General features: G+C 28.8%; 3 protein-coding genes across 3 annotated transcripts; 2 read left to right on the plus strand and 1 right to left on the minus strand.

Annotated features, from left to right (window-relative positions):
• Positions 1-579: 579 nt before the first annotated feature.
• Positions 580-4233, plus strand: LOC100214436 (early growth response protein 1-B). The gene is made up of 3 exons (XM_065793613.1): positions 580-909; positions 1137-2081; positions 3360-4233. The coding sequence occupies exons 1-3, from the start codon at positions 711-713 to the stop codon at positions 3542-3544; spliced, it is 1329 nt and encodes a 442-aa protein (XP_065649685.1). The 5' UTR covers positions 580-710; the 3' UTR covers positions 3545-4233.
• A 6526-nt stretch (positions 4234-10759) lies between these two features.
• LOC136078760 (uncharacterized) lies at positions 10760-11835 on the minus strand. The gene is made up of 2 exons (XM_065794560.1): positions 11779-11835; positions 10760-11725 (listed from the first exon to the last, which is right to left on the minus strand). Exons 1-2 carry the CDS (start codon positions 11833-11835, stop codon positions 10760-10762), a joined length of 1023 nt encoding a protein of 340 aa, XP_065650632.1.
• A 1976-nt stretch (positions 11836-13811) lies between these two features.
• On the plus strand, positions 13812-14351 carry LOC136078761 (uncharacterized). Its single transcript, XM_065794561.1, has one exon. The coding sequence runs from the start codon at positions 13812-13814 to the stop codon at positions 14349-14351; it is 540 nt and encodes a 179-aa protein (XP_065650633.1).
• Positions 14352-16345: the final 1994 nt, after the last annotated feature.

The following is a 16345-nucleotide window of genomic DNA, read 5'->3' on the forward strand; positions in this document are numbered from 1 at the left end:
AGATATTTTGCATTTTTACGCATCTATTGACTTTTAAGTAACATAAAAGTGTTTTCAACTTTTATTGTTTAAAGTATATAACACTATGCAACATTTAAAGTGCTTTAATAAAAAAAGCAAAAAAAAAGCTTTGTCAACTTAAAATAAATTCCTAAAACTATTTGCACAAGCGGCTGTTAAAATATATTATTAGTGGCCTTTTATCACATCAAAGAATTACAGTATTCGATTAAAACTTTTTTTTCTCTCGATAATCAAACAAAAAAACGATACCATTGCTTAATTACTTGGATTCGAGATAAATCTATTTTTTATAAAGATAAGTTTGATATTTAAAAGTATACTCAAACTTAATAAAAGTTATAAATAACTACACAAGTATTCTCTCAATTGTAAATTCCAATATGAAATGTTCTCCGTCATCTTTTAGTGTTTATTAATTAAACAATTAATCCTTTTGATTGATAGGTAAAAAGTTTTCTTTGTCGGAATAGTAATGTTGAAATTTTATTGGTTTACTTAATATGCTATGCACTTCCCCACACGTGATTTCTTGAAAGATATGTTATCGCCCTGAGTTTGTTAACTTCAGAATAATCAACGCTGGCTCGTTGTTAGTACGTAAAAACTAGAAAGAAAGTATTAAGTCGGATCGCTGGTCGATACCGCAAATAACACTGCTGGTCAGTAAGTTATAATAAAGAATTATCATGGAAGCCTCAAATTTTGAAATCTATTTTCAATCAGCTGCAGTTAACCAAATTCTTGGTTACGATAACTCAAGCAGCTTGCTTCATTCCTCATCTGTCCCATCATGCCACCAGTCATCTATATATCTAGAAGATTTAAATTCTCAAGCAGTGCCTAATGTTGATAACTTAAAAGAGTTAGACTTATCAGATGAGTTTAGTAAGTATAAAAACCTGTTTAAAAACTGTAGTTTTACTCAGGTTCATTCTTTCACGTTAGTGATAATGCTTAAGGATTTGATTTTTTTCAATAATAGTGCAGTTAAAGTTATATTTGTTAAAAATAGTTAAAATTAACGTTCGGACTTTTAAAATTATCATAGTTAAAGTTGTAGTTGTAAAGATCCAAATTATGTTTTTATTCAAGTTATGTAAAACCTTTTTTAGATGACTATGAATCTTACATGAGTCTTAACTCAAGCATGGATATATCAAAATCAAATAATAAACATGAGCATGATATTTTCCAAGATCAAGTCCCCAGCCCTTCTTCATTTTCTTGTCAATCAAGTTCTTATGATTACCCTTCACCTGCTTATAATCCACCTACTCCTCCCAGTTATACATCAGATGGTTCTTCTTTTTGCAGCTCTGCTGAATCTTCATATAGCAGCTCAGTTGGATCTCCTTATCGTTCTCCTTCACCTCTGTCATGCCAATCTTCTTCGCCAACTAACTTTAACCATTACAGTAGGGACCAAACTTCAAACTGGTGGACTCAACAGCAGAATATACAAAAGCAAGAACAGTGGTGTATGTCTCATGGGATAGAATTCCAACACCATCCTCAAAATGTGGATCAGTTAAAACAGAGTTCGTTTGGGCAATGTGTTTTATATGACAACATGCAAAGTTGTCTTGATAAACAAAAATATCTTATTGAAAAAATTCGCTTGCAGTTTTTGGCAAAGCAACAAGAACAAGCTGATCAAAATTATATGTCTTTATTTAGCAAAATGTCTCAAACTGAACAAGATAATATAAAATATTTTAAAACAAATCAAACTTCAGCTTTTCAAAATCCACCAAAGCAAATATCTCATCCTATAGACATTCCAAATACATCTGCTCTTGTTAATTCTATGAATTGTCAATCAGATTTTAATATAGTAAAAGAAAGGTGTTTTGAACCATTAAAATCAACAAAAATACCTTTAAATCAGCGTCCTTATGCCTGCCCAGTTGATAATTGTCCACGAAGATTTTCAAGATCAGATGAGTTAACAAGACATATGAGAACTCACACTGGACAAAAACCATTTCAGTGTCGAATATGCATGAGAAATTTCTCTCGATCAGATCACCTAACAACACACATCAGAACACATACTGGTAATATTTTTGTTGCAAATTTTATGAAATTTTTGAATACATTTGTGAGTGAAAATCAATGGTAAATCCAATGCTTTAAACTAAAATGCAAATTGTGTATTAATTTTTGTGTGTGTATGTTTTAATTTTACTAATAAATAAATTAGGTAATCTTTCAGTTAAGCAGCAAAAAATTAAATTATTTAATTCATTTTTTGCATTTATCACAAATAGGTCTGAAACTGGGTTAGTGCATTTGGAATAAATGTTAGTGCATTTGGAATAAATTATTGTCAAGGTTAGGGTTGTGGTATGGATTAGGGTAAGCTGACCCTAATTTATACCACGTTCATGGTTCTAAACCTGATCTTCATATGATTATTTACTTAACTTATTTTTAACAAGTAAAAAAGATAATAAAATTTTTTTATATACTGGTTATCAGAAATTACCAAATTATGTAAATAATTATTAAAAAGATTTTGTGTGTAACTTAATAAGTCTATTTATGCTAGCTGGATATATTTTCTGGTTTACTTAATGTAAGCGATTGCTTGATTATTCTTGAATGTTTACACTGAACTTACATGAATGTTAATTTGATATAAAGTCAAAAAGAATTACTTTTTTTACAGCAGGTGTTTGAAGTAATGACCTTTCTTTTTGAATACATTAATTTAACATATAATTGTTAATTAAAATTGTATAGCTTTCTTTGCTTTTTTCAATTTGAATTGTATACAAACTTTTTCTCTATTAATAGTGGAAGTTAAAACTATTTTTTAAAATAAGACTTACATGCTATATAATGCATATATAACTTATATGCATATAATGAAATGATATTAAATTTAATGTTATTTAATTGTTCCTGGGTGGCCCAATTAACAATCTCTATTTTTAAAACACAAATAATTCTTTAAATGTCAACTTTAGGTCTCAAGGGACTACATTAAAATTTAAAAATAATCATTTTATCAAAAAATTGTAGGTTTATTACTGCATAATTCATTTTTTTCAACAAAGAAACACTTTTCAGAGTTTTTTTTTTTTTAAATACTTGTTTTTTTCTGTCTTTGTTATTTAAAAATTATTATTATTGAAATTTTCATTTAATTTTGCTCTTTTGGAGGTCGACATTTGTTAAATTGTTAAAAGCTGTGTGGAACCTGAAAATGTTTTTTAAAGATGATTTTTTCAAATGTGTTTTTTCATTATATAGATAAAGATAAGAAGACTTAAATTCTTTAAATAACATTTTTAAAGATTGTTATGTGGTTTGTTTTGATTTTATTTCAGGTGAAAAGCCATTTGCATGTGATATATGTGGTCGTCGATTTGCACGTTCAGATGAAAGACGGCGTCACATGAAAATTCATTTAAAAGAACAACAAAAAAAACAAGACAAGGAATTAAGCAAGTTGAGCTATTTGCAATCCTCTACCAATCAACAATCTTTGAACTTCATCTTGAAATCATGCTAATCTATCAAACATGTTTTTTTTTGTTTTTGTTATTATATTGTTTACTCTACAGAATTTATTGCCTGATGGAACAGATTTTGTAAATATTTATATAGTTTATATTTGGGACAAGTCCCTTTCTTTTGTTATAAAAAACAAGAAGCTTATGTTATGCTAATTAATATTTTAATGATTCTTTTTAAAGTTCATTTTCTGTTTGCTGCATTTTTTGCTTTTCTTTTTTCTATTAATTTATAAGTTTCTTGTTGTCTTAATGTTTTTGTTTATTTGATTCATTCAAAAACCAGAATCTATGACTTTTGACTCCACTGTAGTTCTTTTAATACTAATATTTGTAATATTTTATTTTGCTTTTACCGGGCGCTACAGTGTGAATCTTATGAAATAGATGCATTCAGTTAAATTTATATATATATATATATATATATATATATATATATATATATATATATATATATATATATATATATATATATATATATATATATATATATATATATATATATGATTTTTAAATGTGCACCTGATGTTGTTTTGTTGACATTTTTCAGCCAATATTTTATAAGCTACGATAAATGTAAACAATTTTTTGGCTATATCATAGATACTGTGTAAACAAAGAAAAAAAAGGACACCTTGTATATCTTTTGCTGGTCAAATTGTATCAAGACACAATGACTTTTTCATTATATTGCCCATTGATTTTTTTATAATCCTATTTTAAAAATCGCGTTTTGTCGCTGTTGATTAATTTAATCTGGCGCGTGATTGTCTGGTGATTAAGTAACTTAATGAATAATTTTGTCTGGAAACCCATTGAGCTATTATCGCCATCAAGATCTGTACGATTTGACCTTGTAAATAAAACATGAACTCTTCGAGCTACAATTTTATCCATTATAAAAGAAATGTGTGAGCTTTAATTTTGTAAAGTATAAATTCCTTATCTGTTATAGAGCGCTTTTTATATTAAAATATATTTTCTCGCAGTCACAGCTGGCTATTTTTTTCCCAGTGCTTGTTATTAAAAAAAAAGGTACTTTAAGCGATTCAATTATCCACTCGTAATTAAATTTTGTTATTGATTGGAATTTCTATTTAAAGTAAAAACTAATTTAAAGTACTTAATAAGTAAACAAAATATCTTACTTGCGATGCGTTTCTTTTTAATTATAACGAGAAAAAAATACAAACTGAATGTTAACAATAACGAGGTTGATATTAAGTGCGTTTACTTTAATACAAGATAAGTTTTCTTAAGCTTGTCAGTTTTTCAATACAAAGTTGTCTAAGATAAATCTTTTTTTATGTATATTTCCGCTCGTTTAAACTAAGCAGATTGACAGGTTATAAGATTTTAGACAGATAATTGTTTCAGTTAGATTAGTTATTTTGTTTAGCAAATAGATTGTTTTTCATCTACTGGTTGATTTTTGATTTATAGAATTATTAATCTAATCACAAATTATCTAAAATTTTCTTTAAATGCAAAGTATTTATAACATGAACTAATTTCTTTAGTAAAAACGATTGAAGAAGAATATTTAAAAACCATATCTGTTAACCGAATTTCTGAAGCATACAAATTATATCCAGACAAATTTTCTATAATATATATATATATATAAAAAATGTCTTTTAGTAACAAGTAGGCGGCCTGTGCCTCATGGCCCCTCCGGTATTGTCAACCCGGTCAATACAAATTTGTCATATATTATAATAAAATGGTTTATAAATTTATTATAGTACAATAGAAATCTACAAACGTCGTAAAAGTATTATACAGAAAATAAGACTGTTGATTCTTATCATAAATTACGGCGGAAATCTTGAAAATGAGCAAGGGTTTTACAATACTTGTAGTGCTTTTTGAAATTTAATTACGATAACTTGTAACGTCTTCAGTTTATTATCCATAACTTAACAATTCAGTCTTAACGTCTTCAGTTTATTCGAAGTTCAGCATCTGAACTTAAGAATTGAGAATAAATTAGAATCTGAACTGAGAGAAAACTGTAGACGTTAAATTGTTATGCAATCGATAATAAACTGAAATTTCGCTAATCATTGAAACACTCTACTAACTGTTGTTTATTTACTCCAAATGTTTGTTTTACATTGGCATTTTCATCATTTTATTTTTCTTAGATTTTCTGTTTTTTTATCTGAAGATCAGACAGCATTAAAAAAAAGTGCCAATGTTAAACAAACATTGGGACTAGTTTATAATGGATTATAAAGGACAATGATTAACGAAATTTTGCCATTTAACATATTCATGTGTAGTGATCGACCGATATTCTGTTTTATTATCGATTTCAGCCGAAATTTCAATTTGAACCGATACCGAAATTTTTGTTTCAGTACTTTTTATAGAAGCAAAATTTCGTTTGAAAATTATGCCGAAAACCAAAAATGTTGTGTGATTTTAAATTTTTATTTAATTTAGAAAAATATTATTTTTTTTGACAATTTACATAAATTATTTTAATATTTATAAATGTTTTTTTAAGCCTGAAATGAAGTTTTAAGCCCATCGTTTACAAATTACTTAACCTCTTTATAACGCGTATACACGCGCTAATTATGGAAACACGTATCCATCTGCACCTTAAAAATTTTAAAACCGCAAATATATCCGCAATATATAACCGCAAAATCCGCAAAATATGTAAGTACAAAAATATCAAAACCTTATTTTGCTGCATGGTTTGATGCTTGCTACATAATTCGCCAAATATTTAACAAAATCATAATAAAACGTCAAAATAAAAGTAGCTCCGAAAAAAATTTATGAGCTATTCTCAATTTTGAGTTCAAATAATATCTTTGAATATAACCTAAATAATATAGCGGAAATATGTTATCATGCAAAATTTTTTGCAGTTTACAGAAGTTAATATTTTCAATCTGAGAGAAGCACTTTTGACAGTCATTTTCGAAAGTTTTGATATGAATTAATTCTCTTTCAATCAAAATTCTTAATTTCATATATTATTATTATTAGGATCTTTCCATCAAGGTCCTGTGAGAAAAAATTTAAAAAAGCGTTATAAAATTGAAACATGTCTAGATGACATATTTTTGATGTCGAAAACATTAACAGAAAAACACTTCATAAAAATTTTAATAAACTGTTTATTAATAGACCACTTCACAGTTCCGATAATTTCGCGCGCGCGCATATTTAATCAGAATGTAAAAGAAAAAAAGAAGATAAGAAAAGGAAAAAAAGTTACAAAAAGTTAAAAAAAAGTAGGGGAGAACGGGGTGAGATGGGACAAAAAATTTGCTTGCGTGCTGCGCTTTAAATTTTCCACAAAAACCATACAAATCGGTTTAAAACTATAGTCCAATGAGTTGTCATGTTAAATTATTGCAAAACCCATTATTTAACCATCAAATCTTAAATTAACCATCAAATTAACCATTAATTTAACCATCAAATTAACCATTTAAATTAACCATCAAAGTTCAAGGGCTTGGTTTTTTAAAGTGACACTGTTTGTCCCATGTCACCCCTTGTTGGGGTGAAATGGGACAATGGTTGGGGTGAAATGGGACAAAAATAGAAACAAATAATTTTAAGCATTATTTTATTGTTTATTCTACTCCTTATAAAACATAACAATACGCAAAATTTGTTTATGTTTAACAAAAATAAAATACCATTCTAAATGCATTTGTAACTTTGTTCAACAGGTTGCTTGATGTTTAAATTGAGTCAAAATTACGTTGATGTCTGAGGGGGTAACTTTTTTTCCTTTTCTTATCTTCTTTTTTTCTTTTACATTCTGATAAACTTTCAACTAGTTCATTTCTTGTTGGTGTGTCAGTCAATACCAGAGACCTAGAACATTTTCTTTTTGCACTTTTTCTCTTTGCCACCCTTTTACCCGCTTTTGGAAATGGCCTTATATCTTCTGCTGTCCAATGGAAGGCAGAAGTGCTAATTTGCTATTTCTTTTCACTAATAACTTCAGATACAATACACAGTGATGTGGGGATTGTTTATTTGTCGGAATTGTCATTTGCTGGAATTGGTCGATCAGATACATAAGAACATAAAAAGTCGACATCACTGATAACATATGGATCGTATGGGAAAATGCCAGCTGCTTTAAAACCATTTTGAATGTTTTGGGAAGTAAAGGCTCTCGTATAAGCTATTCCTAAATTTTCAGAAATGTCATATATCATCATAAGAGTATTTGGATGTGCCTTTAACCATGAATCACATGCTGAATTGTAAAATTTCTTTAATGGCCCAAATACTGATCTGTCAAGTGGTTGCTAAGATGTCCATACTCCACAAAATGATCAAACCATTTCAAAAATATTTCTGTATTTATCCATCCACTAGGATTAGCATCACCTTTTGTACCTGTTGGTGCACCTTTAAGCATATGGCTACGAAAGTGGACACAAGGAAATATCAAAATTGGAATAAAATTTCCAAGGGCATTAATGCAACCCAAAATTGTAACTAGGGTTCCCCTTTCAGCAGAAGTTACCTGTCCTACTTGCTTTACTCCTTTACCAGCAATCACTTTCACTGGCTTATGAACAGTTGTCAGACCTGTTTCATCAATATTGTTAATGCAATCAGCAGAAAAGTTATAGTGCGTCTGCACACTGTCAAGGCTTTTGAAGAAAGTATCTACATTTGTGCGATTGAAACTAGTTGTTCGACTGAGGCTGGTAGTTTCTGATGTACGAATAGATAATTTTGTACAATTTAAGAATAAATAAAACCATTCAGTTCCAGCTGTTTCACTCTTTTTCTAGTTTTCTGGTATTTTAATGTCATTTTTAATTGCATATTGATATGCAAGTTGCTTTGTTTCTCTAACATCAAGTCCATAATGCATATTAGATGCTTGACGAAGATATATTGAAAGTTCATCTTCTTGTGTCTTATTAAAAATATATTTATGTTGTTCATCAAAGTATAAGTTACTGTAAGAAGTTTCTTTATTAACCTTTATTTTCCGCTGTAAACTTGATTTTGAAATTGTATACTGTTGTGCAGCTGCTCGTAGCGATAAACTGCCAGATTTGACAGCCATCACAGCAGTTTTTGTTGTATGAGCATCAGGCATTAACCGACTTGTCATTCGTTTGTACTTTCTTGGCATCTGAAAAATTATTACTCATATTACTCACTCCATTATTAAAAAAAATTATGCTTTTTTTAATTGTATTAACCAAAATCCAGATTAGGCTATAAATTTTAAATTTATTTGAAAATAAAATAGTATTACAACCCTATAAAACTTATAATGTGATTAAATTTAATAAGGCTAATAGTGAAGAACTTTATTTAAACTGAATTTAAAATACAAAAATGATTGGCATTAAAACAATACTTACTGTGAAGATGTCTTCAGGACAAAGTAACAAAGAAATCCAATATAATAATTATTATTTTCTATGATAAAAAACACTTTGCTATAAAGTAAGCATTGAAATCTTATCATAAACATAAACATAATTTTCTGTTCACTTGCTTTTTTACAAAAATATTGATTATAAAAGTTAAAGTACAGTAAATTAAAAAAATGATAAAATTGAACATTTCACCCCAATTCTCCTGTCCCAAGTCACCCCATCATTAGTAGGTGTGAGAAAACCTTTATTTTATATAGTTCTCGTAGCCATATGCTAATCATATTTCTTCAGTAGTTAAATAAAACAATAGTGAATAATTAAAAACCATAAACATAAAAATATATGCAAACAACACATAAATATTTAATATTAATTATGTCTTCATAATCCAGGAAAATTATTAGATTTTTACATATTCGCAAATAATCCGAAAAAAAACAACTTCTGAAACTTAAAAAATACAATAATATGAAGAAACTATTGCAAACTTATAACATATATAAAAAACTTTTGCTATATTAAATTTTTCACTGAGATATTGCCAAGTCCCATTTCACCCCATGTCCCATCTCACCCCGTTCTCCCCTACGCCATGGCAGAATCGCATGAAAGAAAGTAAATACACAGATATATTATAAAAGCATTCTTGAAAGAAACAGTTGTTAACTTGAGGTTTCTTTTCATTTTTTCATAATAAAGACATCGATTGTGCTTTATTTAAGTTTATTTTAACTAATTTAAGTCTAAATTTATATTATTTATATATTTATACTCTATATATGTGTCATAGAATATATATGAAAGAAATAAAAGTATTAAATGATAAATACTATTTATTATATTATATTTATATTTATATATTTATACTCTATATATGTTTGTGTCATAGAATATATATGAAAGAAATAAAAGTATTAAATGATAAATTATAAATAAATGATAAATTTAGAGCTTTTACACTACTCAACGTACAAATTTTTTGTTTTTGTTTTTTTCCTTGATTTCAAATATTATATAACAAAAACATATAAACAGTATAGATTTTAGATTTAAAATAGTTAAAATAAACTTATATAAAGCTAAATTAATGTCTTTTTTATAAAAAAAATAATAAAAATCTTAAGTAAACAATTGTTTCTTTCAAGGTTACTATCTTAATTTATTTGCGTATTATAACATAAGGTACGGAATTTTTTTATCCTTATACAAGGAGACTGTAACTCAATATTGGAAGAGGCTCTGTTCAATTACATTAAATAGGAAATAAGTATCGAACCAATTGATATCGAGCTTAACCGTAAAAATAAATACAATTGCTCATTTAAAGTAAAGATAAAATGTGCTAAAAAAGATATAGTACTAAACCCCGATGTTGTGGACAATAATATTATTGTTAAACCACTCAAAATGCATCGTGATACCTCGAGAAGCAAAATACCACAACATAGTGCAGTTAATCTGCGCACTTAGTATAACCCTCTCGAAAAATATTTTCTACATTTTAAGAAGAACCTTTTTTTTTTGAACGACACTTTTAATTAAATTGGATACCAAATTTAAACTGGAAGGAAACAAAGTAATTAAAACCTTTTTGTGCATATAATTGCCAAAGTTTTAAATCAAACTCAGATAAAAAACACCATTTGAAGGGAACGCGTTGGTTGTTAGAAAAGATTTGCTCTCGTCTTCTCACATATTTATGAAGATGAATATATTCTTGCTAATAACGGGTGATGCGAAAGTTATCGGACAAAATAAAAACGTCAATAACTTATTTATAAATAAAAAAACAAACTACTATTATATTTTTTTTAAATAAAGCATTTATCTTTTAATAAAAATATATTGTTTTTTATATGAAAAAACACCACCATCTGCAATCGATCTCAATTTTGCTCTGACGCCTTTCATATGCGACTGTAAAAAGTTTAAATCAATTTCTTGTAGTCTTAATTTAATGCGATCAATCAAAACTTGCTCTGTTGAAGCTTGCCAATCTCCCTCGTAAACTTTCTGTGCCAAATGTCCCCAAAAATTTTCAATTGGTCGTGCTTGAGGCACATTTGGCAGATTGGATTCTTTATCAACGTAATAGACATATTGGTCCATCCAATTTAGAGAATCTTTAGAATAATGAGAACTTGCTAAATCTGTCCAAAATAAATAGTTAAAGTCTTCATGATACTTGTGAATAAATGGAAGAAGTCGTTTTTCTAAACATTCATTAATATAGATTGACAAATTGATCGCTACAGCCTTGGAAGTGCGAAACAATGGCTCGGACATACCACGGTCAGATATGGCTATCCACATTAATAATTTTTTTGGAAATTTCTCTTTTCCTATAAAACGAACACTTTCTGGGCATGTCTTTTTGTTGTTTGTGTAGTATCCAGAATTTCCAGGCATGTTGTCCCCTGCAAAACAAAAGTATTTTTCGTCATCGATGACTAGAAGCGATTTTGTGTTATAGAGTTGGTTAACTAGTTTCCTGCTTCTTTTCTTTGCCTTTATTTGTTGTTCTATAGTGTATTTTGGAGTCTTTTCGCGTTTTCTATATTTAATATTCATTTTTTTTAACTGACGACCAATTGTCGATTGATTTACACCGAATTTAATTCCTATTTTTCTCTGACTGACCCCTTTTCGATTGTTGACAAGTCTCGTTAATTCGGCTTTCTTTTCTCTAGTCCAGGATGTCGGACGACTAGGGTGCTTTTTATCAGAAAACGACTGAATAGTTTCAAGTCTTTTTAGGTTATCATATATTGTACTTCGAGCAAATCCTTCCTTTTCAAAATAATTTACGATTTTTTTTATTTTTTTATATTAGGTTTATTTACAAAAAACATTTTTTGTCGCTTTCGAAAAGATTCTCGTTCAGCTGCATTTAACCTCATTTTAAATAATTGTGTTTCAAATAATAAAGTTTATATTTTATAGAACGTTTATGCCTACGCATAAACCACAAAAACTAATTATTATGCACAAATAATGAAATTAGGATTTGTCCGATAACTTCCGCATCACCCGTTAAAGGTAAAAATAAGTGTCAAAATTTAATCTTTATTGGTATTTATCTTTCATCATGTCGAAACAACGAAAAATGCTCTTCAAAGTATATGCAACAACTAAATCTCAATTTAAAAAACAATGAAAATGTAAGTGAATGTATTATTAGTGGAGATTTTTAGTCACACCCCAAAAAGATCTACAATTCTGAGTATTGTAATAACAAACACGCTATAAAAGCCTCTTCCTACTTTCATTACATCAAATAAACTCTCGTTTATTGATACATTCAGTAGCACTGGTCCAAAATATATGTAGTATCAGCATAAAACTCTCTCTAACTCAATTTATATCGATCTCACTAAAAGAGTTTTCAGTATCTTTTACAAATGCCAAAATTATTCCTCCTTTTTCATTTAACTTAAATGATCATTTACCAATAGCTACGAGTATCACCATTACACACACTAACTTATCCACCGTAATAATATTGGAATAACGTTGGATTATATACAGTGGATCAACGTTGTGTTTGTATTGAGAAAAGGCAGATATAAAAATATATATTTGTATAATTTATAAGAATTAATTTTCATCCAAATATTTCAGTTGATTGTGGAAATATATTTTTCTCTTTCTTATATTACGAAATATCTGGCCACAAGCAAAACAAACATGAGTAATGCCCGTCTAATCAGATTACATTCAACGCATTTTTGTCCTCATCAAACCTCATCAGTAATGTCGATTCATGAACATGGATGAAATATGTATAAATACATATATACGTTGGTACATATGTATTTTAACAAATTTCATCCATGGCCAGAATTTTTGACGCGTGAGCCGCATCTGACATGTGCTGAAGAGCCGCAATAAATATGTCGCCATGCCAACCTCATCTTAAAAAAAAAAAAATTGGCGAATGTGAATTAAGATTTCTTTGGGCCTGTTTATATGGGCAAGGGCTAGCCCGGAAAACGAGCTTGTTTTAAAATTACGTTTATATGAATTTTTGCTAAAAGAATAAAAAATAATATCAAGGTCAGTCTGGCTTTTTCTAGCAGGGCTAGCCTCTTTATCGGTAAAATAATAACTTTAAAGATAGCTGCTATCGACAAAAAAACACATCGCATTTTAACAATATGTTTCACTGGTGCTATAACACAAATAATGCTTCTTAAAAGCCTAATTGTATTATATAAGCTTCACAAATTGAAATTTGATAAATTTTTTAAATATTATTCTTTTACGAAAACGATCACAACCACTTTAAAAGATGAAAAAAGCAAGAGAGAGGCGCCTTAAAAGAAAAAATCGTAGTTGCTGGTTTAAAACTGGCAGAACTGATTTATGGTGGAATAATATAATAACTGGTGTAGCTCCCATTGATGTATAGAAAACAAATTTTAGGCTTTCACGGTTTCTTTTTCATGAATTTGGTTTCAGAGTTAAGCCCTTATTTATTTCCTGACCTTTTTTTGCCTAACTCTAGAGCTCTATCAGCAGATAAAAAAGTAGCTATTACTTTATATTACTTAAAAGACACTGAATCATTGGGAATGACTGCAAATACTTTTTGATTTGCTGTATGCACTGCTTCTGCCGTTATAATTTCATTTTGTAAGGCAATATCAAAGTATTTTGGGCCAAAGTATCTATTTCTTCCAAGAAATCAAACTGAAATGCAAAATTTCAAAGTTTGAAAGTAAATTTGGAATGACACAAGCCTTTGGATGCATCGATGGCACCAATATCCCAATTCGTTGTCCATTAACTTACTCACAAGATTTTTGTTGCTATAAGCAATATTTTTTTCTTAGTGTTCAAGTGTCTTAGTGTATGTGATTACAAAGGCTATTTTATGGATGTTGAGTGCATGTGGCCAGGAAGTGTACATGATGCTAAAGTGTTTGCAAACTCATCAATAAGTATGAAGTTAAGAAATACTATTCTTCCTCATACGTTTCAGAAATCAACAAAAAAAGTAGAGAAGATACCTAATTATCTTATTGGTGATCCAGCCTATCCATTACTACCATTCTGTATGAAAGAATATAAACATTGTTCAAATAATGAAGAGGTAATTTTTAACAACATGCTTAGAGCAGCACGAAATCCTATTGAGTGCGCTTTTGGTCGCCTTAAAGCAAGATGGGGTATTTTAATAATAAAGGTTGACCTTAAACTAGAGGCTGTTCCTACTGTTATTTATGCTTGTTTTGTATTGCATAACATATGTGAAAAAACAAATTCTTATGTTGACGACAACCTAGCTAAATCACAAACAGATCTCATTAAAAAAAACGAAAAAGAATACAAAAATGTACCAAACCCAATATATTCTATAAACGAAGCTGAAGGATTAATTATACGTAGAACTCTTACAGACTTGATAAATTAAACATATACACACATACATACATTCATATATATATATGTATATATATATATATAATAATAATAATAATAATAATAATAATAATAATAATAGTAGTAATAATAATAATAATAATAATAAACATTTTGAACATTACATTTATAAAGACTCTTTATAAAATTATTTGTTTTTATTTTTTCTCAATATTTTCGAAAGTGTTTTTATCTAGACAATTAATTGTTGGTAACACTAAGGGACTAAGTTGCATTTGTGAATATACGTTAGGTGAATGTTGATAGAACTGATTTTGGTTTGATGATTGTTGTTGAGTTTGTATTATAGCATACTATCTTGTGCCAAGAGCTCAAAAGAACGACGTATGCCATTTCCCGGGTCAGTCATTGATTTACTTTCAGTGTTAATACTTTCTGTGAAGCACTTTGTCGATTCTCGCATTGCTTCTGCCATTTCTTTTCTAAATTGAGTATCGTCTCTAGCTTCTTTAAGCAGTAGTTGGTCGCGTTGTGCGGCGCTTAAATTTCGTTCCAAGTGCTTTCTTTTGTTGTCAATGAGTTGTGGTATACAGCTTTTTCTATTTTTATGGTTATACTATCTGCAGTATTATTGTTGTTGACTAACTCTACCTCTTCTGATAAGCCTTGATCAATTGAAAAATGAGTTTCTTCGGTTTCAACAAAATTATCCCCTTTAACACCTAATATAAGTGGTTAAATACTGGCTGAACCACCCCACAAGGAGATGAGCAGGTCGTAAAACTCAAATATTGTTTTACCACTTCCATTTCGACTTCCACTCACAACTGCTTTCAAAAACTTTTGTCGAGTTTCCTTCAATTTTTCTTGAACTCGTTTAATTCCTCGTTTTATTACTTCTTTTGAGTCCTTTTCATTTAAAGTATCGATGGCAACAGACCCAAAATACAACTCTTCATCTTTATTATAGATCTCTGCCATAGATAAGCGAACTTCTCTATATAAACTAACTTTATCGGCATCAAAGTCAAGATTTTTATAAAGCATCCTTGCTTTATAGCTGATAGCACAATTTATAAGGTTCTCTACCATATTATGATCCCATTTGAAGTTTTTTCTTTTTGTTTTATCAATAAAATCAGCCAATTTTGAGTATAAGCTGCAGCAGTATAAATAAAACTACAAATAATAAAATCGAAAATTAATTGTAAATTATAAAAGCAAAATAACTAAAATTTTAAGTACACGGAAGTTGCTAGTTTTATTATTATCAAATTTAAATATTGTAAGAATTTGTACACATACGTACAAATTTATATAAAAAATTAACCAGCCTGCTTGCTGAGATCTCGGCAAAAAACAGTGAGATATCGCTATCCGGGCAAGCTCGTTTTTATTCATAGAAACGCAAAATAAAATTAAGTTAAAATAATGATGACGTCGATATCTCGGCAAACGAGCCCATTGAACGTCCAAAAGACGTCTTTTTTACGCCCCATGCCCACTGGGTTACTTTTATGTACAAAATTGATAATAAAATGAAGCCTCTAATATTTAATATCTTTTTTAACAGAATAAATCATGTTTATTCTACTAGATTTTCAAATCAAAACTACATTCAACCTAAAACCTATTATACGGCCACCAAACTCTCTATTGCAAATAGAAGATCCAAATTATGGAATTCTAAATTTAATAATGACATCAAAACAACTCCATCTTTTCCATTGCTTGATTGTAGGGGTTTTAGGTTGAATTTCAAAAGACATGAGGTTTTTCTTCAGATTCTGTTGATATGTATATGTACAAGCTGGAATGTGTTGAAAATAAAATCGAAAGCGTTCCTTCTTAGCCCAAAATTGATATTTTCTGAAAGCCAGTAATTAGTGCTTAAAAAACAATGTTAACTTTATTTTTTAAGTTTACTTTTATTACAAAAATCATAAAAAGCCACGTGACATTTCATTTTTTTTGTCTTCAAAATGTAGTTAACTTAATATATAATAATATTTTAAACAGTTTCAC

This window comes from Hydra vulgaris, chromosome 03, assembly GCF_038396675.1.
Source record: "Hydra vulgaris chromosome 03, alternate assembly HydraT2T_AEP".
In the NCBI taxonomy this organism is placed as follows: Eukaryota; Metazoa; Cnidaria; class Hydrozoa; order Anthoathecata; family Hydridae; genus Hydra; species Hydra vulgaris.